This window comes from Panthera leo, chromosome F2 (genome assembly GCF_018350215.1).
Source record: "Panthera leo isolate Ple1 chromosome F2, P.leo_Ple1_pat1.1, whole genome shotgun sequence".
Lineage (NCBI taxonomy): Eukaryota > Metazoa > Chordata > Mammalia > Carnivora > Felidae > Panthera > Panthera leo.
The window spans coordinates 32899342-32925955 of record NC_056695.1 but is presented as its reverse complement, the minus strand read 5'-3'; the positions used below and the strand labels follow the sequence as shown (position 1 = coordinate 32925955).

General features: G+C 38.2%; 1 protein-coding gene across 5 annotated transcripts in view; it reads right to left on the bottom strand.

Moving 5' to 3' along the window:
- Positions 1-26614, bottom strand: part of RALYL (RALY RNA binding protein like) — a 704928-nt gene that overhangs the window by 111204 nt on the left and 567110 nt on the right. For all 5 annotated transcript variants that reach the window (XM_042923553.1, XM_042923555.1, XM_042923552.1 and 2 more), the window contains one exon: positions 14468-14500. In XM_042923553.1, coding sequence (XP_042779487.1) covers positions 14468-14500 — 33 coding nt within the window. The remainder of the gene's footprint in view (positions 1-14467; positions 14501-26614) is intronic.

Here is a 26614-nt window from a genome sequence, read left to right as displayed (position 1 = left end):
TATAGCCCTCAGATCAATACTTGTGTGCTTTTGTGGTCATTAACAGACATACCCAGAGTGGCAAAAAGTTTGAGTTCCGAGGCAGCACACAAAGTTTCTTTGTTCAGATTTGACACTGCAGATAAGTATACTTTTGTGGTCTACTTATGCCACACTTTTTGCACTTTTGTGCTTTTCATTGGTGATTTTCCTGTCTGCAATGGCTCCTAAATAGTATGCCAAAGTGCTGCTTAGTGTTCCTAACCACAAAAGGCTGTGACGTGCCCTAGGGAGAAAATATGTGTGTCAAACAAGCTTGCTTTAGGCAAGAATTACAGTGCGGTTGGCCATGAGTTCAATGTTAATGAATCAATGATATGTAGGACATAAGCTATCTTTAAACAGAAACACACACAAAGCAAGGTTATGTATTAATTGGTTAACGAAAATGTTGTGACCAGAGGCTCACGGGAACCTAATCCTCTATTTCCCTTAAGAGTAATGGTTCAGTATTTGCTGATGCAGTGGTTGGAGTGACTTTATAGAACCGAACTACCACAAAAATACAAGAGTCAAGTGGATCTTTTCCTTATCTTTCTTTATGCTTGATTGACAAAGTGTTTGGTAGGAGTGACAGTCTGGATCTTCGGGTTGGATATCACTTGCAGAATTTTGAGGGCATTACTTCGTTGTCTGTCATTTCCTAATGTTGAGAAATTTGATGTCATTTTGATTATGAGTCTGTGTATGTGACTTTTATTCCTCTACTTGAAGGTTTAAGGTCTTCTCATCTATAGTAATTAAACTGCCTTAGTCTGGATCATCTGTCATTCTCTGTGTTGAAAATATTTCCTTTGAAAACTCCTGTGTTTCAGTTTTAGGACATTTTCTGGCATTAATTATTTGATAATGTCCTATTTTCTCATTGTGAAACAATTACTACTAGATATTGCTCTCTGAGAGTAAGCCTCTAATCATTTTTAAATCTTTACTATTTTCCAGCGCTTTGCCTTTGTGATCTTTTAAGTTTATATTCCAAACTTTCATTGAACTTTTCATTTCTGCTATGTTTTTAATTTCTAGGAATTTTTTTTGCTTTGTTTTGAGATTTTTTTGGTTTATTTTAGTTTAGTTTATACTCCTTTTACTCCCTGTATTTTATACTCCTTATATTTCTTTTACTTTTGTGGAATTCTGATTTTCTCTGGGGTTTTCTTCCTGTCACGTTAGAGTATTTTCTCAAATATCCGGTGATCTTCAGATCAGAATTCAGAGCATGGCACCAAAAACCTGGCTGGATGTTGGATGTGTGTGTGTGTGTGTGTGTGTGTGTGTGTGTGTGCATACATATGCAGGACTTGCTGACTGGAGGGTCTCATTGCGGTGTGATGGGGCAGGATCCTAGGGTTTACTGGGATTGTAAAATGTGAGTATTACCAGATCTTCTGAGATGGCCAGTTTTCTCAGAGAGGATAAACTGCTAAGTCTTAATTAAAGAGAAATCTCATCCAGGTCTAATGTTGAAAAATAATGGCTCTTTAAGGTTGCCCTAATTTTTCCATAAGCCATTAAGATGGTGGCAGGATTCCCCACCCCACCCCCTGCCCCCAACTGTGAAGCTAGAGCATGGGTTGGAGTGTTAGGAATTAATGTGATTTCTGGCACTCAGCAAACATTTCACATATATTAATTTTCTTCCTCATGGTAGAATATCTTGCAAAGCAAAGGGAGTCACCGAAGACCAGACAGGAGAACATAAACTCCGCTTTGAATGCATACATTTTTTAAATGAAGAAAATGAAAGAGAAGCAGATGGGAGGAGAAGAGGGGAGGAAGAGAAGGGTGAGGAGGTGAGAGAAGGATAATGGGAGGAGAGAGAGGAAAAAAGAGGGAAAGGAAGAGGAGGAGACTGAGGAGGAAAGAAAAGAATAGCGAGAGGGAAGGAGGGGAAAGGAGGCAGGAGAGGGGGAAAAGGGGTGAGGGGAGCTGAAGAAAGGTTGAGCACAGGGTTTCTCAGTCTCCCGTGATGTGGTTACTCGTTAATTTGCCAGTTATGTCATTCAGTGTCTCTTCTAAGATACCCTTGGTGCAGCCAAATGGCACTCCTAGTTATCTCCAGGATAGAAACTAAGGCTGCCTGTGTCCCATCACGACTTTTTGTTTATAACCTATCTTTCAAGAATTATCAAGTAATCCCTCACACCACAAAGATATGCTTATTTTTATTTTTTTCTCCTATAGCAGATTAGAGTTGCCAAGAAATGCCTTGTATTATAGATACAAGCTTCTTTGTGTTTATACACTTCATGAGATGACAAGGTCCTTAAAGGCAAAGACAGTCTTGTCCAAAACTTCTCAATTACTGTAGTGAAGGACCAGCTTTTTCTTTTAAAAATTTCCCATCCATCACAGACTGATAATTTTCTAAAACACAAAATCATACACTTAGATGTCAAAGCAGGATAAGAATGCTATAAAATGTTCTAAATGCTTTCTCTTCCCTTTTGTATTTTACTAGTCACACTGGTTAAAATCAGTTCGTGGATTGGCACTGTTTTACTGAATCCACTATCTTGCTTTGATCCTGGAAATATGATTTGAGAAGAATTTTGTACAGAATAAATTAAATCACATCCAAATGTAATTAAATTGATATTCAGAAATAAAGATAAAGTTCCTGGATTTGATTAGAATGAAATGGCATCATAATATCCACTTCTTGTTTTTAACTCTTGGTTTGTAGTTTGAAGGTTTAAATGTTAAGCAGTTAGCAATGTTCTCAAAAATAATGCAAATTGCAGAAGTTTTTCAATCTACTCGACATTTAAGTCTAAATAATTTGGGGCCACCCTTTGTCTGTCATTGTCAAAAGTAAAGTTTCGCCTTACTAAATTTTCCAGCAATGATAAGTTGGTGTTGCGATCTTTGTAGTATGGAAGAAAGCTCAATATTCAATCATACTAATAGGAAACTATTTCTGTCTAGTAGTCTGGTTTTAAAACAGAGTCTGACATTGTTATTACATAATATTTCACACATACACTCACAGTGGTCTTCACATAATGAATTTGCACTTAATGAAATTAGACAGCTATTCATTGAACAAAGGGCAGCAATGCTATCAAATTACTTCTTGTGAACTTCAAACTAACAACTGGTAACTGAAGCAAATAGGAATGAATGTTTGGATTTATTGGGAAGCCCCCTAATCTCTGACTCGGTGGTCTGACATGGGAATCTGGAGTGCTCAGCATGCCAGGGGTCTACTGAGATTCATTTTGGTCATCAAAGGCCCATGATTAAGGAACACATTTTTAAAATCACTTCTTTAGGGAGCCTCACTTTTTAAAAGGCTTTCAAGATTTTTAGTATCGGATAGGGCTGTAATATACACTTCACTGAAATGCCCCTAGCACGATAAGATAATTTAACCAAGATCTGGGAGAAATATCTCATCAAGTGTTTCATCTTTTTTATGCTTTTCATTGAAGCTAAGAGGAAGCGATAGTCCAGGGTTGTCTACTGTTGAATTAAACCAGAGGCACTGTTATGTTATTTTGAAGTTGAATGTGGCCTGCAGGTTCTAATGGTTAAGTTCTGAATGTGGTCTAATGAAAATTTCACCAGAGAAATAATGTTTCTAAAGACATGAAACATTGGGGGTTGATTTTTCATTTTAATATCTACCTTAGTTGGCATCCCAAAACAAAGTTGTTTAATACATTTTTTTTTTTTTTTGCCCTGATTAGCTTCTAAAGTGTAAGTGATGCCTGGCTCTTGCTAATATTTGGCAGCTATCGATTTTACTGTGATAACTGATTTGTTCTGCAGAGTTAAGTAGGGAATCTTTTGAATCAGAAGTATTCTGCACTTTGAAAATGTCATTAAAAGTGTTGAAAAGGTCACATTTTGAGATTGATGAAATAGAGATCAGTCATTCTTGGCTGGATGAACAGAATTTAATTGGAAGCGAGGCTTTAAAACTTTTGCCAGCAGTTTCATAATGCAAATCTTAGATTCACACTGCCTCTGGAGGGAATAAATAACTCTTTATGTACATGATTATTTTCCTGAATAATTAAAGCTATTGTGTGGATGTTCATGATGATTCAAATGAACGTGAAACCCAGAAGAGAGAATGAAGCATCAGTGTGCATGAAATTGACCGCTCTTTAAGCAAAAGCCCCAGCCGGGACTCCATTTTAAAATGGCTACCAATGTGCTTTGTGTCTTTATGGAGATTACATCACATCTCTGTGTCTTAGTTTTCCAGTATTAAAATAATTACAACATCTATTTTCTTTATATGAGAATCAGTATAGATGTATTGAACAATAGGAAATAAAGGCTAATCAATAATTTGGACCCTTGAGGAAGGGGTCCAGGAAATTATTTAGGTAAGCAAGTATAATTCCACTGGAAAGCCCATTTCAGGTACCTTTATGGAGTTAAAAATAAGAAAAATTAATTAGCTTTCTTTCCTTGGATGTGGGTCGACTTTAATTTAATGAAATCAACACTTCATTTATTTTGAATATTTATTTCTTCTGAGTATTTTCAGGACAGATTTAAAAAGTATATGAAACTAAGATCTTATTTCCAATTGAATCAATAGCACTATCTTCATGTAGTGTTTCTAAATATGAAACCTAAGTAATCCAAGCCATAATTTATATTTTATTCATATCTATATCCAATAAATTTATGTTTCATTGGTCAAACTATCTGCTTACCCTTTCCAATGTAGCCTGACACTTTAAAAACTCATGTTCCTCAAAGACAGTGCTGGTGGTAATAAGAAAATGGTAGTAATTGTGTAAGTTAATATACTTGTCAAAGCTCTGATTGTTTTAAATTTGATTCCAGGATATCATTTAAGATTACTTCTTCTCATGAGTAAGATTTTATGTATGACAAGTTTAGTTATTTATTTTCTTATGTATGGGTATTTGATGTCTACAAATTCGTTTGGCTACTTTAAAATTGTATGAAATGAAGTGATCATAAATCCTTTGTAGACTTTAAAGGACTTCTCATTAGACTTGCCTTTTTAATATAATTATAGGGTGAGGATTGCTATGACTAAGAGCTTAGAGGATACAGTAAGATTTTTAGCCAATGTTACTTACGTTACAATTTTAACAGCATTTTTATCTTAAATGGACATCTAGCCTTTATGATATCAGATTCGTTATTGGGTTGAGTGGATTTAATGATTGAACAGGTGTTTCTCCTGTCTGTCTGTCTGTCTGTCTGTCTGTCTCTCTCTCTCTCTCACACACACACCAAATGACAGATTGACTTTTAAATACCTTAATTTATTATGATCAAATATCTCATCCAAATTCTAGGGTGGGGAGAGGTTACCTGAGATATATAATGATACCAATTCTCAAAGTAAAACTGATATGAACTGTGACATTTGGCTTAATGTGACACTTTATTATATGGATGAATTAGACACTAGTGGAAGTGCTGATAACACTCTTTTGAAATATCATCAGCTATAAAGTCCTGCACCACTGCTTTCTTTATAAGCAGAACTTAAATAAATCTATTTAATGATCCTATGTATTTTCTTCCCTCTAAGTAACACTATACTCCTGCCTGCTATAATCTGCAATTACTTTCTTTTCCCTGAGGAGAACATTTCACTGAAGAAATAAAAGTCGTTTCAGTCACCATGAGTCTCTCTGCTTCCTAAGACATTTTCAAATGGTAAGGACTGAGGAAGACTGTTTTTGATGACTCTACTCTATTTTATTATTGGAGAGTAATGAATTCTTGCTCCTTAAAAATGTGTCCTGGGGCCCATGCATTCAAGACACCACTGTCAGGATATATACATACATGACCGATGACCCAATTTATTGGTGATACTGTACCTGTCATCACAGTGCAGTTTAAATGATTTTGACAAGTACAGAAGAGTGGCATTGACAGGTGCAGAAATAAATAATGGGTTTAAGCTTTCAAATGTTTTTACAGCATTTCCCTGAGTGGCAGGTTGATAAATTAAAATTACAGTTGTAGCATCAGGCCTGAGAGCACAAGGCTTTAGATTACAAAAATAGCGCCGTGGAAACTTTGTGTACTCTCCAGAGAAGCAGCCTGGAGGGCCTAGGGAAAAAATGAAACAAGAGCACTTGCTAAAGGAATCATTAATTTTGCGGTAGCACTGTCTGAGTCTAAACAAATAGAAAAAACAAGATTTTTAGAAGAGGAAAATTGGCTTTATCCCCTTATCCCTTTTTCCCTGGAGACTCACAGAAAATTGAAACCACACTATCAAAAGATAGGCATTGAGTCGGCCATTCGTGGTTTCAGGATGTCAGATGGGTGTATTTTGAGCTTCGGGACAGATTCTTGTTAACCTTCCCTTAGTTTTGACGCTCCACCTGGATTTTAGCCTATCATACTGTCACCATGATCCCACAAAGTTCAGCTGAGAAACCCCTAAGACATCACTCCATCACTCACTGACTCTAATACTCTCAAAAATGTTATTTTCATCAGGCATTTCTGTTCCATTATTTTTTTGTTGTACACATCTTATTCAACGAAAATTGTATATATTTAAGGTGTACAACATGACATCTTGATACACATACACACTGTGAAATGATTACCATAATGAAGCTGATGAACATATCCATAACATCACATAGTTATTTCTTTGTGTGATGAGAGCACTTCAGACCTACCTTTTTTTTTATAGTGAATTTCAAGTATACAATATAGTGTTATTAACTAAAGTCATCGTGTTCTAATTCCTATTCATTCTATATACCTGAAAACTCTGCATCCCTAATTCTCCTATTCCCTGGCAACCATCATTCTACTCCCTGTTTCTGAGTTCAGTTATTTTAGTTTCCACCTATAAGTGAGATCATGCAGTATTTGTCTTTCTATGTCTGGCATCTGTAATGTCCTTCAGGTTATTCCACACTGTTGCAAATGGCAGAATTTCCTTCTTTTTAAAGGCTGGATAACATTCTATTATACGGAATTATGTAATATTTCATAAATACAATATTTTCTCTATCCATTTATCTGTTAATGGACACTTGGATGTTTCTATGTCTTGGCTATTGTAAATAATGCTACTATGAATATGGGGGATGCAGATATCTTTTCAAGTTAGTGTTTTCACTTCCTTTGGATAAATAGAAATGGAGCTGCTGAATCATAGGGTAGTCTTATTTTTATTTTTGGAGGAACCTCCACACTGTTCTCTGTAGTGGCTGCACCAGTTTACTTTCCCCCAACAGTGCACAAGGATTCCCTTTTCTCCAGGTTTTCACCAGCACTGGTAATCTTTTGTCTTTTTGATAAGAGTCCTTCTTTTTTTTTTTTTTTTAAATTTTTTTTTTTAACGTTTATTTTTGAGACAGAGAGAGACAGAGCATGAACGGGTGAGGGGCAGAGAGAGAGGGAGACACAGAACCGGAAGCAGGCTCCAGGCTCTGAGCCATCAGCCCAGAGCCCGACGCGGGGCTCGAACTCACGGACCGCGAGATAGTGACCTGAGCTGAAGTCGGACGCTCAACTGACTGAGCCACCCTGGCGCCCTGATAAGAGTCTTTCTAACAGGCGGGAGGTGATTTCATTCTGCTCAAGTCATGAATGAGTCTTTTCAAGTCATGCCTGAACTACTACAACAGCTTTCTAGATGGCTCTACTATGAACTTTGGGAAACATCACTCTTTGGTTAAAAACAAAACAGACAAGCAAACATCCAATGATTCCGTTGACTCCACAGAATGAAAGGATACTCATCCTCTTCCCTCTCTCAATATTCTAGGCAATTTTTAACCTGACCTTGAGGATTAACTCAGGTCCTGCTTTTTGGCTAGAAAAATTTCCTGATAATCTGGCCATTTCTTCCAACTTCTCAGTTTTTATTTTTATTAAATTTTTTTAATGTTTATTTTATTCTTGTGAGAAAGAGAGAGACAGAGCACAAGTGGGGGAGGGTCAGAGAGAGAGGCAGACACAGAATCTGAAGCAGGCTCCAGGCTCTGAGCTGTCAGCACAGAGCCCAACATGAGGCTCGAACTCACAAACCATGAGAACATGACCTGAGCCGAAGTCGGCACTTAACCAACTGAGCCACGCAGGTGCCCCCAACTTCTCAGTTCTTAAGATTAACTCTTAATTCCTAAATGATTGGTGAACACCGATTACTTTACAGCAGTCATATAATTTTGTTTTGTGTTTTCATGCTTTACTGAAACCATACCTAAACTGGTGTTGCTTTCCTTTTTTCATGCTCCTCTCATTAAAGTTTTTAGTATTGTGAATGACATTTTCTATAAATCTAAGTACCCTCTGGAACTGTCTCCCTGTCTTCACGCTATTTTACTTTTTCTTGTCTATCTTCCTCAAAGATCTTCTGAGTATGGCAGTCCTTCATTTCTGTGCCGATTTCAGTCTCTTGTGAATTTCTATTCCCAGAATTCAACTGCATTACTAGGAACTGAATATTCAGGCTTTGGGGATTCAATTAGTTAACATTTCTATCATTCAGTGGAACTTAACTCCTTTAGGAAAAAAAAAAAACTATTAATATAATTTTTTGTTGCACAGTATAGTGAAATAGTAATAGGTTATTTATTTTGCTGTTTACTAGGTGTCAGACACTGCTAAGCACTTTGCAATATTATATCATTCAAGACAGTCCTAAGAGTTAGTGGAGAAGAGCTAAACAGATTGCCCAAGGTACCTAGCTAGGAAGTAACAGAATGGAATTCAAACCAAGGAAATCAAATTACAGAATTTAAGCTCTTAAAATAGGTCGCGAACAATACATCAATGTATAGCATCTATTAGTAAATGTAAGGTGTCATACAAAACCCAGAAAAAAGTAAAATAGTGTAAATATTGGACCTAATAAGAGTGTCAAGATTTAATAATGTCTTCATAACAACAGCAGAAGTATACTGAAGATCCAAATTCAGTTCCAAGAGTGGAAATAAAAGGGGGAAAATATCCCCCAAGAAAAACTATTAAAAAATATAGATGCTAGCAATTATGTGAGGATCAATTTTTGCTGTCTTGGCACTGTTCGCTTCCTCTTGTTTGGATTTAGTAGAATGGGAACACTCCATCTCAGGGCACACAGGAGACTGAGGCTTGACTGGATCATGATTTGTTCACTCACTGAATAGAGAAAAATATGAGAATTTTATTATTTTTACCTTTGATGTGTTTTGAATGTCTCTCAGAGAAGCTTGAGAAGTAAAAATTCTGAGCTTTATCAATATCATTTTTAAAAATTATTCTGAGTTATTTAAATTATGCTAATAGAGTGAAAAGATTCTGAATTTTTAAAAGATTTTTTTACATATTTATTTATTTTAGAGAGAGAGAGAGAGACAGAGTGTGAGCAGGCAAGGAGCAGAGAGAGAGGGAGACACAGAATCTGAAGCAAGCTCGAGACTCTGATCTGTCAGCACAGAGCCCAACAGGGGGCTCGAACCCATGAACTGAGAGATCATGACCTGAGCTGAAGTCGGACACTTAACCTACTGAGCCACCCAGGTGCCCCTGAAATTTTTTTTTTTTTACCCACGCATAATATAATTCTCCTCAATAATAAAACCACTCATGCAAAAATTCATCAGCTGAAATATTGGTATGAACAAAAATTTCAATTCCAAAATACAACTGATTCATATTAAAAGTCTTGAAGTTAAAAGGTCAACTTCATGCTGAAGAGGCAAGAAGAAATAATTCACATGGAAAGTTTCATTTAGTGCCTTGAGTATATTTTTAAAGTGGCTCAGTGTCTGCAAAGTGTCAACAGTCACTTGTGCTTGAAGAGAACTCATGCATTGTCTTGACACGCCCTTTTACACTGTGAATCTTAAACATCAAATGAACAAAAGCTTCCTTTCCCTTCATCTGTATTTTTCATTAAAAAGCTATAAAATCCTTTTTCAAGGCAACTGGTTTTACACTAAGATTTATATCTTAGAATCTTAATTGAGATGATCACTCAGTTCTTGTTCACTTTCTTAAATGCACACTTGATGCCTGTTTTCTCCCAGCTTATTTCCAAATTCAGAATCTATGTGATGCCACATAAAAGGAAACATTTGCCAGAAGAGTTTTCTTAATTGCTCTAAAATGTAACATTTTGAAGATGAGTAGAATATCAGATGCTTAGTGCTCACTTGTTCAGCACTGCAAGCCTAAGCTCCACACTAAAAAACAAGTTTGCTTACCTGATTTTTTTTACTGTTGGGTGAGTGAGATGGGAGGTTTAATTTTTAAATCTATTATTTAAATTCATTTTGCTTAAAAAATAAATATATTTTATATTATATATTTATAATAAATTTATGTATGTAACATATATTAAATACACAATATTTATAATGTAAAATATGAAACATTTTAATCATTTAATAAAAATTATTTATTAAATATTTAAATGATAGTATTTACTAATTTAAAGTTTAATATATTTCCATAGGTCTGGGACAACATCAAAATGAGTTTTTATGCATCTGAGCATAGGTAGTATGTTCTTTGTGTACCATGGAAGCTTCCATGGCATACTATCTTGTCTTTTTACACGTATCCTGGTCTGTGATGGGTGAACTCCAAGACAGTTCTAGATCAATGTGCCCACCTCCACCATATGCATGGTGGATGGTCTTTCTGATGTCTCTTCTGCCTTCAAAGTCCCCAGACCCAGGCCAGAGACTCTTCAGTTCATAGTGGACATGTTCCACTTTGCTAATGACCTCAGAAACACAATCTATATCACCTGCCATCTGAAGGTCACTCCGGCTAAGTCCTGGACCAGCTAAACAAAGCCTATTCCTTCATCGAGTCCTCCAACAGTTGGTCCTGAGTCGAAGGTCCTGCTGATATCTGTCGTTGTGGTAACACAGGTAGCTGTGGCCTTCTGGGTTGCGCGAGGAGGCTGTCCCACCTAGAGAGACGGCAGCACAAGGCCGCTTCCCAAAATCACAATTGCAGTCACGTGACTAAAGAAGCAGCTATTACGGCGGGGCCTCTGAACCTCCTGGGAAAGGCTGGTGATCATGGTATGGAGAGGTCAGTCTCTCCTCATACCTCTGTGATGTTGGGCATAGGCTTGGCCAGGGTGGTATCCCTGACTCTGGCTACCATTGTCCTGGGTTTGCCAGGAGGTATCACACTGCTTCCTTCCCTGTGATAAGCCCTGTGTCTATTTCCCAATAAAAGAAGAAAGTGAAGGAAAAAAACCCAACTTTCCCAAACTGGGAAAGACTATGGGAAGATATATTTCAAAGATTTTCTGAAAAAATTCCAGAGACTCTACATGTCTATAAGAGCAATCTGTGCATTCATGTAAGAGAAGGGGTGGGAGAATGAAACCATGATGTAGACAATGGTTTCCAGGCCTGCCTCGACAGCCTTGGATCACACTGCATTTATTGGCTTCCCCTGGGTAAACAGAATGAGACTCTGGGATGAGCCTTCCTACCTGACTCTAAGCCAAAGTTTATTATTTTTTCCTGACATTATTTTATTAATAATTTACTGATGCATATGGGGGCGCCTGGGTGGCTCCGTCGGTTAAGTGTCCGACTTCAGCTCAGGTCATGATCTCACGGTTTGTGAGTTCGAGCCCCGTGTCGGGCTCTGTGCGGATGGCTCGGAGCCTGGAGCCTGCTTCAGATTCTGTGTCTCCCTCTCTCTCTGCCCCTCCCCTGCTCGCACTCTGTCTCTCTCTGTCTCAAAAATAAATAAAACATTAAAAAAAATAATTTACTGATGCATATGAAAGAAAGCCCCTCTCATATCAATGTATAGTTGAAGGTCTGAGATCTGAGATTTCACTTAACTTCTATTCACAATTCCCTATTCTTTTTCCATAAGCAAATAATTCCTGCGTTATAACTTTCTTTGACAATTTTTTTCCATTGGTATATTCAGATTGAATTTATGTTGTGACATTTAAAAGTTTTATTTCATAAATACTGCAGCACATTTATGAAAGAGTTTTTTCCCTAGTTTATATTAAGAACAGATGCACATTAAAAATTTATCAATATTTGGCTCCATTTAAAAAATTTAAATAACAATTACTAGTTTTCATCATTTAAATACAAAACAGTATCTGTGCTTATCTTGTTTGATAGTTTACTCCACAGTTTTGTTTTGTTTTTTCCCCTCTCCATTATAAAAACGTTTTTTTTTTGTTTCCACATGTAACCCAAAGCATGACCTATTAAAGTGGAGTTGTAGTCTCTGAACTATTTCTGAGCTCTCTGATGGATTCTTTGGAGCATTATAGATGAGTATACCTTCCACATGTGTAATAAAACCGAATCTTTATGAGAAATTATGTGCCAAGAACAGTGTTAAATACTTGCTCTAAATTATCTTACTTAATCACCATATCACAAATAAGGACCCAAAGTTTGGGAGTTTAAGTAATTGCCTAAACTAATCCACATTGCTTGTAAGTGTCAGAGCCTATGAAAGCAAAAGCAACTTCTAGAAGACATATTAACAAGTGCTTTAGGACACTGGCAGACAATGGACAAGTATGCAATATTTAGCACTGATCTGTTCATTAATATGATTTTTTTATTAAACAGAATTAAAATTAATGTGAGGTGTGCAGGGTCCTAGAAAAACTCACTGGTATAGACTTAAAGGCCAACTCATACCAAAGACCATATACCATGCATTATTCCTTTTGGTATGTGACTATGTTACAAGTCACAAATTTGAGTAATGCTTCTTATATTAGACTACCTGTTGCTTAGTAGTCTCATAGTGTCCATTATGTTCACTATCATCTTATGCTCTTACCAACAAGGTCAGAAGACAGATCCATACAAACCTTGGACAATTTTATTTAAAGTAATTTTCCTGGAGAAAAATGGAGAAGTTTAGCTATGTATTGAAATATCCAGTCAGCAGAACCATTTGGGTTGCATGTTCCGCTCCACTTTAAAGACCCATCTAAGGAACAGCAGCAGCATCCTTCTTAGCTGCTATGCCAATTTTCCTATTATGGGTATTTGCTGAGTTATATGTCATTCTTTGCTGGAAAGTTTTTTTTCTAGGCTCCAATACAGAGTTTTAAACTCCTGATAAGTGTAATACAAAGATTACTTAGTCTGCCCTTGTAAAACAGAGGTATGAAGTAAAAAAAGGAATTCCATCTCAGAGTAGTTAGGAGAACAGGAAATGCTGCAGAGAAACTGCATTAAGCGAGGCATGAAGAGAAGCTATTTCAGCCCTCTTGACTTGAGGGCAGGTCACATATGCATTCAAAATAAAAGATTTCTTCAGGCTTAAAGATTTTTAACAATAGGAGCTGATGATCAATGAAGGAAAGAGGCATGCTCCAATGATTTTTTTTTGGACCAGATCAACTTGACCTTTCATTTTTTCATGAAATCCTCCAATAAATGCATCTACTCCATTTTTCTCTCAGCATCTCTAACAATTATTTTGATTCTCATGATTCGAATGGGTTTCTCAAATGCTTTTATGAGGAGGAGAAGGAGAAAGGGAACCATATTGCTCAAGGAGTGACAGACATATTCAAGGACGGCAAACAAAGAAAATTAATATGATCATTTAAAAAATACACTCCCATCCCATGTTTCTGCTCATTAAGCTTGAGTATAGTGGCTGTTTATATGTGATTTTTTTCTCATCAACTATGGCATGTTTCCCTTTAAACTATCACATATTCTGGCACTTTTTGATACTTTACAACATCAACCACAATGCCGAGCATGCCAAAGTCCCCTAATGAGATATTTTAATATATTAATCAAAAGACCATTTGGTAGATCAATAAAAACAATTGGCTGATTCTTAACTAGCAAATTGCCTTGGAAATAGTACATGTATATTTTTGTCAACAATATATTATTATTAGAACATGTACTGCAACTCAGAATACTACCAGAGAAGGCAAGTGTTGGTCTTACTCAATCTGCCTCATGGTTCCTTGGCTTTGCCTTCAGAGAAGCACCTGATTTCTCCAGTGGAGAAATAAAAGTGAAATGGGAGAAAAGGAGAGAAGACAGTACAGACTTTGAAGACAGATTTAGGAAAAAAAGGGAGAAGAAACAGTAGGGGTAGATGAAGAGAAAACAGTGCAAAAATGAGAAGACAGACTAGGAATAGTGAAACTGTGGCTCAGGGGAATTTGTGAAACCAATCTGAGTATATCTTTGCATGATGAGAATATAGAAAATTACCGTATACCTTTTTTGGCTTTTTTAGAGGATACAGAATTTCATATGCATTCATTTGCTGAATTTCTGAGGTCATAAAACAGCCTACTGAGCATTTTAGTTAAATCTTTATAAAATGTAGATAGCAGTGTTGCTGAGGATATGACCCAATGATGTGGGATGACTCTGAATATGGAATTATGTGACTGAAAACACTATCCCAGAAGCCCTTGTTAAAAATCAATTAAAGAACTAAGATTTAAAATATTTAGACATGTACTCACCCAACAGACAGGAAAGGCTCCTTTGACTCAAGTCTGTGAAAAAATATGAAAAATTTACTTTAACATAGTAATTTGCTGTACACTTAAAAACTGTTTTCATATGAATCTGACAAAATTATTATATTTGTTTAGATGAAAATGTACACTTTAGCACTAATAAAAAGCTATAAATAATATATCAAGATCTAATCTTGACTAATTCAAATTCGGGCTGTCTTAATGCAGAGGCTAAATAAAATGAAAAACTGGAATGGGAATGTAGCATTAAATGACACATTAAAGTAATAATACTGTTAGTCTAATTCTGATTTGCACTCTCTATATCTACTTATTTCTTTTTTTTAATAGGAATTTGTAGAAGTTTTGATATATCTATTTGTGGTTGTTGTAGTAGTAAAGACATTTATAATGTATTTGGTTACATACTGGCTGAGTAATTTGTTTTTAGTAAATACTCTGTAACAAAGAAAGAAGCAGAGTGACATTCACGGTCATTTATGGGCAGGAGCAAGACTGGGGGGTGGGCTGAGGGGAAGTCAGATCAACAGATTAGAATATTACTGCCTCCTCTGTGTCTCCTAAGAATCAGGTATTTTTGCACCTCCTAACATATTAAAAAAGAATTCTAATTCTGAAGCCTCCGATTAGCTGTGGCATCTTGAGCAAGCCACTTGAAAAGCTTTCTGGGGCTTACTTTTCTCACTATAAAATAGGCTAGTATTGTTTCCAGTTAATTTTCATATTTCACAAATTAATTGTATATTCTTTGCAAAGAGCAAATCAATCAGGAGAGTATACGCTTCTAAATGTTCCCTGGTTGATAATTAAGGAGACCAGTGGTGGTTGTATATCGGCCACTTCGTTTTCATACAAGTTTCTTAACATACGATTATCTGTTAAATAAAGACATTTTGATCTGAATTCTGGTGTTTAAGATCTTTAAAGAGCCTTCATGTTTTAAAATATTTTATTTACATATAAATAGCTGTGGGAAAATGGTAGGAAATTTAATCCTGTAACCAACACCACACAAGCTGACTACATATTGAAGTGGACAATTCAAAGGGCTTGTCATAGAATTAGGCCAAAATACTGTACTTTTATATGAACCTACACAATGAAGGCAATAATCACTTTTTGTCTCTATTTTGTTTTATGCTTATAAAAGTAGTTTATTATAAATATGCCTTGTCCCACTTAATGGGCAGAGCTGACACAGCTCCCTGCCACTTGTCATGCTGCTTTAAGTGAACAATCATAGCCCGAAGGGCCTCTTTTAGGGAACAGGCACCCTAGCAATCCCTCTGGGTAGTGGCAGGTAGGGAAGCAGAGAAAACCAATAGATGGTTCTCAGAGTTTGGATGCATACATTTATGCAGCCTTTTCATTTTCTGAATTCTGATTTTATTCACACCTCCCTGGAAATTATTTGCCATGTTGTGTGTTTGTTGTTCCCATATATTTAAGATATGATTAAGCAAACAGAACTAACGGGAAAAAGTTGAAGATAAATAATGAAATATATTTGGATATGCTTGTTTTATAAGACATGACCAGTGCTAAGTGATCAAAAGAAATTACCTGGAAGAAATGAGGGGGATTCCATGCAGTGTGATGCAGGGGACCATTTATTTATTTGTATCATCAACATCATGACAGTAATGATTTTCCATTACACTCTAATCAGCAATACTTAGTAAGTAGATAACATGTGGGTATTAAATGGGATCCCTTTAGCCAATAATTTCAGACTCACACCTGTCAGACCTTAGTGTATGTGTGTCATTTGCTTGTTTGAGGTGCTAGCCCACAGGCTCCTAGTTCCCCATTCCTGCTCCCTCAGTGTCCCCCTTGCCTCTCACCGCTCCCTGTTTCTAAGCGGCATTGAGGAATCCAGTAAAAGAAACACTTAAAATATCTGATTCCTCTCGTTTTCATCCTCCACATCTCAATGAGCAATGCACTGGCAATTTTTCCTTTATGTGACTTTCACATCCCTCTCTTCACTCTATTCCCAGGCTGGTTCTCATTATTTACCCCAGCCTAGCTGGTCTCTCCAAACGTAAATTCTTTGTTCACAGCTGCTGCGACTTCACACTGTTTCACACTAAAACCTCCTTCAGTGTCCCCACTCATATCATTTGTTTAAGGCCTGCATGGTGCTGTTTTCATTGAAGTTATCACGAACAACATGAAGAAAAGAAAGACCCACCACTTTGCCTTTCCCTGTGCAATTACTGAAACGCTGAGTCAGAATGTGTTTCAAGTAGTATTTACTTATTGATTTTCCTTTTCTTTTTCTGAAGGCTTCAGACAAATGGTGGATTGGAGCATTGTAAGGACATATGTTGCCCCACCGGCACCCATGGCTGATATGGTTAGTCTCACTAGCCGGTGAATTGTCTCCTTCTTCTTTTACTACTCCACTCACTTCAACTATTTCCTCCCAAATGTTCAATGGAAGAATTCAGGGGAAAATTCAAAATCTTCAAAGTGATACTGGATTGAGAGTTCTGACCGATGTTCTGTAAACCAGGGATTGGTGAACTCTGTTCTACAGGCCAAATCCTGCTTACCACCTGCTTTTGTAGAACCCACAAATTAGGAATGACTTTTATGTCGTTGCCACACAATGTTACATTGGTTCTAGGTGTACAACATAGTGATTCAGCATCTCTACCAGTTGGGCCATGCTCACAAGTGTACGTTTTTCTTTTCTTTTTCTTTTTTTCTTTTTAACTTCTAAGTGTTTGTTTATTTTTGAGAGACAGAGACAGACAGAGTGTCAGTGGGGGAGGGAGAGTGAGAGGGAGACACAGAATCCGAAGCAGGCTCCAGGCTCTGAGCTGTCAGCACAGCAGGGCTCAAACCCTCGAACTGTGAGATCATGACCTGAGCCGAAGTCGGATGTTCAACCAACTGAGCCACCCAGGTGCCCACAAGTATACATTTTCAAATGGCTGAAAAATATCAAAAAAGAATAATACTTTTTGTCACATGAAAATTATATGAACTTTCAAATTCCAGAGTCCATAAATAAAGTCAACTGAGACACAGTCACGCTTATTTATTTACATATTGTTTAAGGCTGCTTTTGTGCTATAGTAGCAAGTTGAGTAGTTGTAACAGAGACTGTACGTCCACAATTTGAAAATATTTACTCTATGGCCTTTATAGAAAAGGTATGCCAACCTGGGTGGCTCAGTCGGTAAGCGTCCGACTTCGGTTCAGGTCATGATCTCCCGGTCCATGAGATCAAGCCCCTCGTCGGGCTGTGTGCTGACAGCTCAGAGCCGGGAGCCTACTTCGGATTCTGTGTCCCCTCTCTCTCTGCCCCTCCCCCACTCACACTCTGAGAAAGAGAGAGCTCTCAAAAATAAACAGAAACATCAAAAAAAAAAAGAAAAGTTTTGCCAACCTACAACTACATTGTTGAAAGAAACTGGAAACAACCCGTCAAAATAGGCACTCTTTATTTTAATATATATCAAGGTATTCTCCCAGAATTAGAAGTTCAGAATAATTTGAATTACCTTTCTACATCACCAAATCTCTGCACCTACTGCTGACAGATCAACTCTCCTACAATGCTATTTTCGCGTCACCATATTTCTTGACAATTTTGATAACCATAGGAAGATGCCCAAACTTTTCAGTGTGTCATTCGAAAGCTTGTCAGAAACATGCCTCACGCTAACTTTCCATGTCGCTCTTTATCACTTCTCTTCCCAACCACTTTATTCCAGGATATTTGTCTATTTATGACTTAAACAAATCTCCTTTGCTTTGATGTCTTTAAGCATTCTTTTTCTGTACCAGAATACTAGTTTTTAATTCCTTTCCCTATGATCTACTTGTCTTATGAGTTTATCTAACTCCTTCATAAAGCTAATCCTGACACCTTCATCTTACAGGGACAGTCTTGTCACTAAGCTTCTATTACTTATTATCTCAATTACTATGACATATTGTCAGGAGAATAGTCTTGGGTTAAAAGTCTAGCTTCCAGTTTCAAGATTGGTAAGAATGTAAAACTTGCAAGTCTGCTTAGAGAAGAAGCTCATCAAAGTTCTGTGTTAAACCTTCTAATGGTCCAAGGGAGGTTCTGGCTGATGCTCCACCAGCTGAGCAGGAAGGAAAGATTATTGTCCATTAGTCATTCCAAGCCACTGAAAATGAACCCTAGGTACCTGGAGCCCCAAGCATTTTCAGTGGTGATACAGAGCAGGAAATCTGTGGGGAGCCACCATCAGGCAATCCTATGCCACATCTCATCCTCAAAATGATGGCACACTGTAGAGGGAGGTGATAACTGGCCCACACTGAACAATGCTCTGCTTTCTAACCAACTGCTTAGTCATGGTTTCATTACATAAAGTCAACTTCCCCAGCCTTGAGTTAATTCAGAGATGTATTTTTTTACATATCTTCTCATTAATTATAATAGCCAACATCATAAGCAACTTACAACATATCTTGTGATGAGTATGAGATTATGTACTTAGAGCAACTAACACAGTTTCTGGCACAAAGTAGACTGTGATGGTCATGACCATGCCAAAGATACGTTGTTAATTCTATGCGCTGAAACTGCCTGAAAATGTGAAAAGCTCACACTTGTGATTTTAGTCCTGAAAAGTGAAAAAAATGCAAAAGAAGGAAACTACCAGGAGAAATATCCCTTTGGAGAAAATTGTTTACAGTGTAATCCTTAGAAACATATGATTACATTGTGATATGCCCAGAGAGAACTTTTCTGAGTTTTTTAAACAAGGTAATTGTTTTGTGAAGAAAAGGACTGGTTTTGTCTTTCCTAAGATTTACTTTTAACATGAACTGGGTAGTGAATTTAATAATACTTCATTCAGGACTGGCTAGAATTAGGAGTATAATAAGATAAACAAACTATAGCCTTTGGAAAAATAGGCACAGTAAAGAAATAAAAATAGAATGCAAAGTGAAGATCAATATTTGGGGTTAACGGATTTATAACACTTTGTATTTAATAACAAAAAAATCTAAGCTGTATTTATTAAAGACCAGGTGTTACTAAAAATGCTTTATAAACACTGATTTATTTAAGCATCATGATATCCTCTGAGATAGATCTCATTTTACAGATGAGGAAACTGATACCCAAAGATGTTAAATGTTTTGCCTAAGGTCACACAGCTAACAGTGGCTAAGCGAGGATTTTAATTTAGGCATTCTGGCTCTAAACTTCATGTGCTCATGTCTTGCATTGTGCATTGTCTTTCATCAATTTATTTCCTTTGTTTTATTTTGCTTATATGTGCCTAACGGCATTATCACATTTCCTTTCTTTATAGTTTCTAAACTCCACTGAGAAATCTTATCTGGTCTCACATGTTGATATGCTGGATATTTCCAAACTTAAAAAAAAATTTTTTTAATGTTTATCTATTTTTGAGACAGAGAGAGACAGAGCACGAACAGGGGAGGGGCAGAGAGAGAGGGAGACACAGAATCTGAAGCAGGCTCCAGGTTCCAAGCTGTCAGCACAGAGCCAGATGCGGGGCTTGAACTCATGGACCGTGAGACCATGACCTGAGCCAAAGTCGGATGCCTAACCGACTGAGCCACCCAGGCACCCCTGATATTTCCAAACTTTTGTCTTTAGTATTACTCTATTTATCCCTCTGTATCTGTCCACCATATATCTCTAATTGTAGATGCCTTCAACTTAACATGTTCCAAACAAAATTCATTGTCTGCCTCCCTCATTCTGTTCTTCTTCATCCTTAACTCAATGGCATAATCAGCCAATCAGGTGACCAAACTAGAAAGATCATAATCTCTCTCTTCAACTCCCTTCCAATGGCACGCACTTTCAGTTGACCCTCTAGTTCTGCTGTTTCTACTGCCCAAAGTCCTCTTAGTTCTTTGCTTACTTCTTAATTCTTATTATTACAGTTTAAATGATCATCAACCTTTATGTGAGCTATTAGAAAAACCTCCTCATTCACCTTCCTTCTTCAGTATTCTTTGGAATAGCTATATCTACTAGCAAAATCATCTTTCTAAAATAACTATCATGCAATATGATCATGTAATTCCCCTCATTACACATCTGTGAGTGCTTCCAGGAAATGTTTTCTCATAAAGCACCATTGGTTGGTTAGGAGTGCTTTATAATTGTTCTGATAGCACCCTGTAACACCTAATCATGATGTATTAAGCATTCCTAGTATATTTAACAAGTCCCCTATTAAGACTGTATACTCCTTGAAAGTAGGAACTCACTGTATTTCAAGTACCTAGAGTCATTCCTACTTCATAGGAGGCTTGTAGGAATGATTTTTTCAAATGAACTTTCCCTGCCTTACTCCCGCACCCCTACTTCCAGGATTCACCTACACAGTAAAGTCCAAATCCTGTAATATAAGTAAAAGTTTATTCAAAATCTTGTTCTAGTTCCTTCCCAGCTTTGTCTTCTGCCACTTCAGCCTACAAATTCTATGCTCCAGCCAAGCTGAGCCAAATGCTCACCGTCAGGGTGGCATCTTGCTTTCTCACTCCCTGTGCTTGGGGAGATACTGTGTTTTTGCAGAAATGACTTCAACTACCTTGTTTTTGTAAAACTGGTGGGTTTTTTATGAGTCCAAAGTGACTCATAAGTATGTTCCCCTATGATATTTATATGGTTTTGCAGTAAAAATTGCCAAGAAGCAACACTATTCACCGCCATCTGATCTATTCTCTTTAGCAATGGCAACCCAAGCCTGACCTACATTTAAGATGGATGTTCCAAAGAGCTTAAGGACACAGTTCCTAGAATCAGTCAGCCTGATTCTAGTTCTGACTCTAACATCTCCTGGCTGTGTGGCCTTGAAAAAGTAAGGCGCTTTTCTTTATGCCTCAATGATCTCATCTGCAAAATGAGGTAATAATAAACTGAACTTTTAGGGCTGTTGTGAGAATTAGATAAGTAAGTAATGAAATAGATAACTAAATTAATTAGATAAATAAATAAATGGATAGGTAAATACTTAATAGATTTCTGCCATCATTGTTATTATTATTTTTTATCCCCAAGTGCTCAGATTGTTCCTGGATTCATGGCCAGTTAACAGATATAGGGAGTCCAGGCTGGGGAACAGGTTGGTGCAGCAGTTGTATAACAGCGGATCACGCGGGGCTATGTTGGTGAAGGTATGTAACAGATGGACATGTATGCCTGGAATGCAGGCAAGACTTCTGTGCTGGAAATACAGATTTGGGAGTCGTGTCATCAAAACAGAGTTAGCATAGGACATCGAGGGAGAGAATGGAGGCCCCCAGAGAGAATGTGTACAATGGGAAGAAAAGGATCGAGGAGAGATACCTAGGCTCACTAACAGGCCTCTAGGTGTATAGATGCCAAGTTCAGAAAGGGACGCCATGGTGGTCCGTGTCATTGTGAGTTAATGCTTAGCTAACAGATTGCTTATTATTTATGGAATGATTTGACATGCCATGTTATGAACAGCTTAATAGCATTTTTTGAATTATAGGAATCTTACTCTGATATTTAAAGTTTACATTTCATCATCAACCATTTGTAATCTAAACACATCTACATGACATTTTCATCATTCCAAGGCCTTATGATTTAAACAGGCTTTTTTTTTTCAAGGTAAATGATTAAATTGGAGCAAAAGATGACGATTTTGATCAAAGACAAGCACTTGTAAACTGATTCATAGACGTCTTCCTTTACTGAACATTTTACATACTAAAATATAACACGATTCTATCAGTATTCTTAAAAATTCATCTACTGCCAGAAAATTAAAAAGCAAGCAAGAGTCTTCTTTATGTAATAGGAGCAGGATACTCATAGGTGACTGTAGGTGAATTCTCTGACAGCCAGTAAAAATCAGAATCTGTATGTAGTACTTACCTTGGCTCTTCTCCTCTCCTCACTTAAAGAGAAAAAACAGAAGCAAAAGCAGCCCAGGTTTCTGTGCTGGCCCACCAGGGCTTAGATGCCTAGAAGCTCTTGTCTGGGGAGCAATAAGCTTGTCAGGAAGGACACACTATATTGGTGCGTGGCATGGGAAGAAGCACTGGTCTGTACAGGCACCAACCTCCTCACCTCCCCCTGCCTGAGGAAGTCTGAGTACGACTCAACCATGAGTGTCTTTGGTGGAACAAGAGTTCCAGACATTTTTGTCTCCGGACCATGAGCAGGCACTCACAGTGCATTCTCGTGCCAACCATAGCCTGTTCCCAGGTGTGGCTCTTACCGGGGCGTAGTGTTGTAACAGATGCACGAGGGTTATCCCAAGTATAGCCTTTTATGGTGTCCTGTCAACTGCACTGAGAAATCTGAGGCAAAGCAGGGCTCTGGGTGAGGCTGTGAGGGGATGGTCTGAGATGGCTAAGAGTGGGAGCAATCATTTCCTTAAAAGCTTCTATGCTCTAAAGCTGAGAGGTCAAATAAGTTTTAATTTTTGTGTCAGTTCTGACTAATTGATGGTGGCTGCTGGGAACAAGGTGTTGATAAGGATTCTAAAACCTATTCAGGCCTCTGGCTGTAAGAGGGTTGTAATTAACCTATGTCTGCCACAGAAACATAAAAGGAAAGGAGAAGAATGGTGTGCGAATATGTATTTACCAACTCTGTGAGAATAGAAGGTACAGAAATTTGCTCAAACTTATAAAAAGGAATAAAGAGGTATAAAGCCTGCAGTGGGACCCAGGTTTCTGGACGTAGAGCCCATATGCCAATGTGTACAAATAATAGTGTATACTTAATGCCTCATAACGATAATAGCTGATATTTTTAATTTGACATGCTATTCACTCCTGCAGTGAGATCTGTCTACAATGGATTCCATTTCTCTGGAGTAAAAAACAGCTTTCCCCTCAATTTCCTGTGATACCTTTTTACAAGGGCTTTCATGCTCAATTGAAATTTCTGCTTAGAGCTATCATCAGACCTCTTGGTAAGTTCCATTTGCAGTTCCCACCATCTGTGCTCCTAACTCCAGGGACAGGTTAATGGATGGCTGTGGTATCAACCAAGAATCTCAGGGGCAGTTTTGGCACGCACGGTCCTGACTTTTGCCATTTTGGAAATTGAGGCTGCAAGGCTCATGTCCCCGCACAGGCTGCAGTGCAGCTTCACAACGCTGCTGGGAGGATTGAGCTGCAGCGAGGGGAACGGACATGAGGTATAGAGAAGATCCTCAAGGCAAGAAAGATTAACTATTGGCAGATTCTCCTGGGAGGCTTGAAGCGCTTACTCCAATAGCCCAGGGGTAGGGCTAGAGGTAGGAGTAGTAAGATATTTGGCCAAGGCAGAGAGTATAGAGTCTCACCCTTGTTTTACTCTGATTCCAGAATTAACCTCACCACACCTCACACTGGAAAGGAGTGCATACAAGTGCATGGAGCTTTCCATTCAAATAAGAAAAAAAATATTTTCTGAAAAGAGATATTTTCAGGGGCGCCTGGGAGGCTCAGTTAAGCATCTGTCTTCAGCTCAGGTCACGATCTCATGGTTCCTGAGTTTGAGCCCTACATTGGGCTCTCTGCTGTCAGCATAGAGCCTCTTTGGATACTCTTCCCTCTCTTTTGCTGCCCCTCCCCTGTTGGTTCTCTCTCTCTCTCTCTCTCTCTCTCTCTCTCAAAAATAAGTAAGCTTAAAAAAAAAGAGAGAGATACTTGCAAATTCAGTTATTTTCATGTTGGATGATTTGCTTATCTCAGTTCCAAACCTAGGTAGTGAAAGGAAGTAGATTTATGAAAAACCAGCCATTGGCTGCTCATCTGTCTCTTTCAATGGTTTTATTTAGTTACTTGCTAATAACTATTAAACTGTGTGTCTGCCAAGAGCACGGACGGGGAAAGCAGGTAATCAGTCACAGAGTTATCCAGTTTCAAATCTCCATCCTCAGTCCTGCTTTTTTTTTGCAGCCTTATGATGTCATTTATCTTTCTACTCCATTTTAAATGAAGAGATCAGAGGCAATACAATGCTGTACAGTCTTTCGATTGCCTGTCAGAGTAAGTTGTACAGAGTGTGATTGCTGCTAAAAGACATAAAACACACCTTTGCAGGCCAGTCCCCTGCTGGTTGAGATGAGCAGTTGGCTTTTGTCTCACGTGCCTCCCTCAAGCCCTCCCTCCAGTCCCCGTGCTTCCTCTGTGTCCCCCACTCTCAGACCCATTCAGCTCCGAGATGCAGCCTCAGCGTCTCCTCTGCCTTCTCTTAGTAAAATGCTTGAAACCAATTCAACCCAAGCTGTAGCTGACGTCTGATACGGGCATGGGAAACAACAGTTCATCTCTGCATGTTCTGCTTAACTGTGTTGCTGCCCTCTTCCCAGTGACGAACTTGTCTTGTAGATTAATCTCCCTTCTCGGTACCTTCAACCTCTCTCAGACCCAGAGGTTTTTTCCCCTCGGATCTTTGAAAACATGAACTCCTGGCACCAAATTTCAGAATTTAATGACCTCGAATGCCACATGCTGACAAAATCGGGTGATGCCAATCATGTACCTAGAGTACTTAATATTACCTCTTCCTGGATTGTGTAGAAAGCTCCACCTGACTGGCAGGGGTGCATCTTGGCATCATGTTAGTGTCTGTCTAGCCCTGCAGCTAGAGCTCTTGTACTAAAGCTTGGGTTTATAATTCCAGGTCCCATCTGTTTCTAGGATGCTCCCTGAGTCAACTATGCAAGACTGAGCCGGGACCCTAGACCTGGTGGATATATCCTTTTTGGCTTCCAGCAGTCTCCACAGTGCTGAGTCTAGTGGTAAATCGTTAGTTACCATGAACACCGAAGAACATTTCACCCAACTGATTCCTTCTCCCTGAGGACTTCGTCACTGAGTTTCATACCACTTAGTCAACCTCACCAGTTGTTTCTTTTGAGTCACCTTTGCTAGATCCTGACTTCAAATATCAGTGTGTTCTTGAGCTCAGTCCCTGGAATTATTCTCTTTTCTATCATTAATTACCCCTTTGGTGTTTGTTCTCATCCAGTCTCATGGTTCTGAATGCCATCTACACAGTGATGAATCACAAATGTGCACATCCAGCTCAGACCTCTGCTTGAACTCCAGATTATGTATTCAACTGCTCACTTGACATTTTCACTTAGATATCTGATAGGTATCACCACTTTAACAAAAAACTAAACTCCTAATCTCTACTGCCTACCTTGGCTGACTTCGATCTCTGCCTTGAGTTTTGCTCATCTCACTTAATTGTAATTTCATATGTTCACATGCTCAGTCCAAAAACCATAGGGGTTTCCATGGTAGATAGTCTGCTCATTATCAATTTTTCCTTCCACCCATTAACATCTGGAGTCTATGTCCCCTCATCTTATATGTGAACTGGCCTTATACCTTGCTCTTCTAAATATAACATGGCAGATGTAACACTGCGGAATTTCCAACCCAGGTTTTAAGAGGACAGGCAGCTTCTTCCTCCTTCTTGAACTCAGTCACTATGTAAAACTGATTACCCTGAGACCACGGTGCCATAATAAAGCTTAAGCTCACCACATGGAGAGACCATGTGGAGAAAGATGCTCAGTCACCACAGCTGTTCTAGCCAGCCCCAGCTGAAGCACCAGATATGTAAGCACAGAAGGCATTTGGACATCACATAGAGCAGAACCGCTCGACCGAACCCATGCCAGATTGCCAAATATGACAAAAAATAAGTTTCTTAAGCCAGTAAATTTTCCCCAGCAGTAGATAATAATATCCTTGCCTTTGTTCCTTCTCTAACAGTCCACATCCAATCTGTAAGTTTGCTGGCTCCACTTTCAAAATATATCCACGATATAACTGCTGTTTTCATCTCAGCGGTTACCACTTTGAATCATTATAATCTTTTGCGTGTTTTCCCACATTCCTCCCTTGTTCTTTCATAACCTATTGTCAACAAAGAGCTAAAGTGACTTTTCAGAAATTTAAGGGTGCCATGGTAATCCTTTGTTTAAAATCTCCCAAAGGCTCTCCATTTCACTCAGAGTGAAAGCCAAAGTACTTGAGTGGTCCGCGAGGCTTTACAGGATTTGGCACCCTCACTTCATCTCTGCCTTCTCCTCTCACCTCCCCCCGGCCCTCAGCTTTGCTCAATTCTACTCCAGAAACATTGGCTCTTTTGCTTTTTATTAA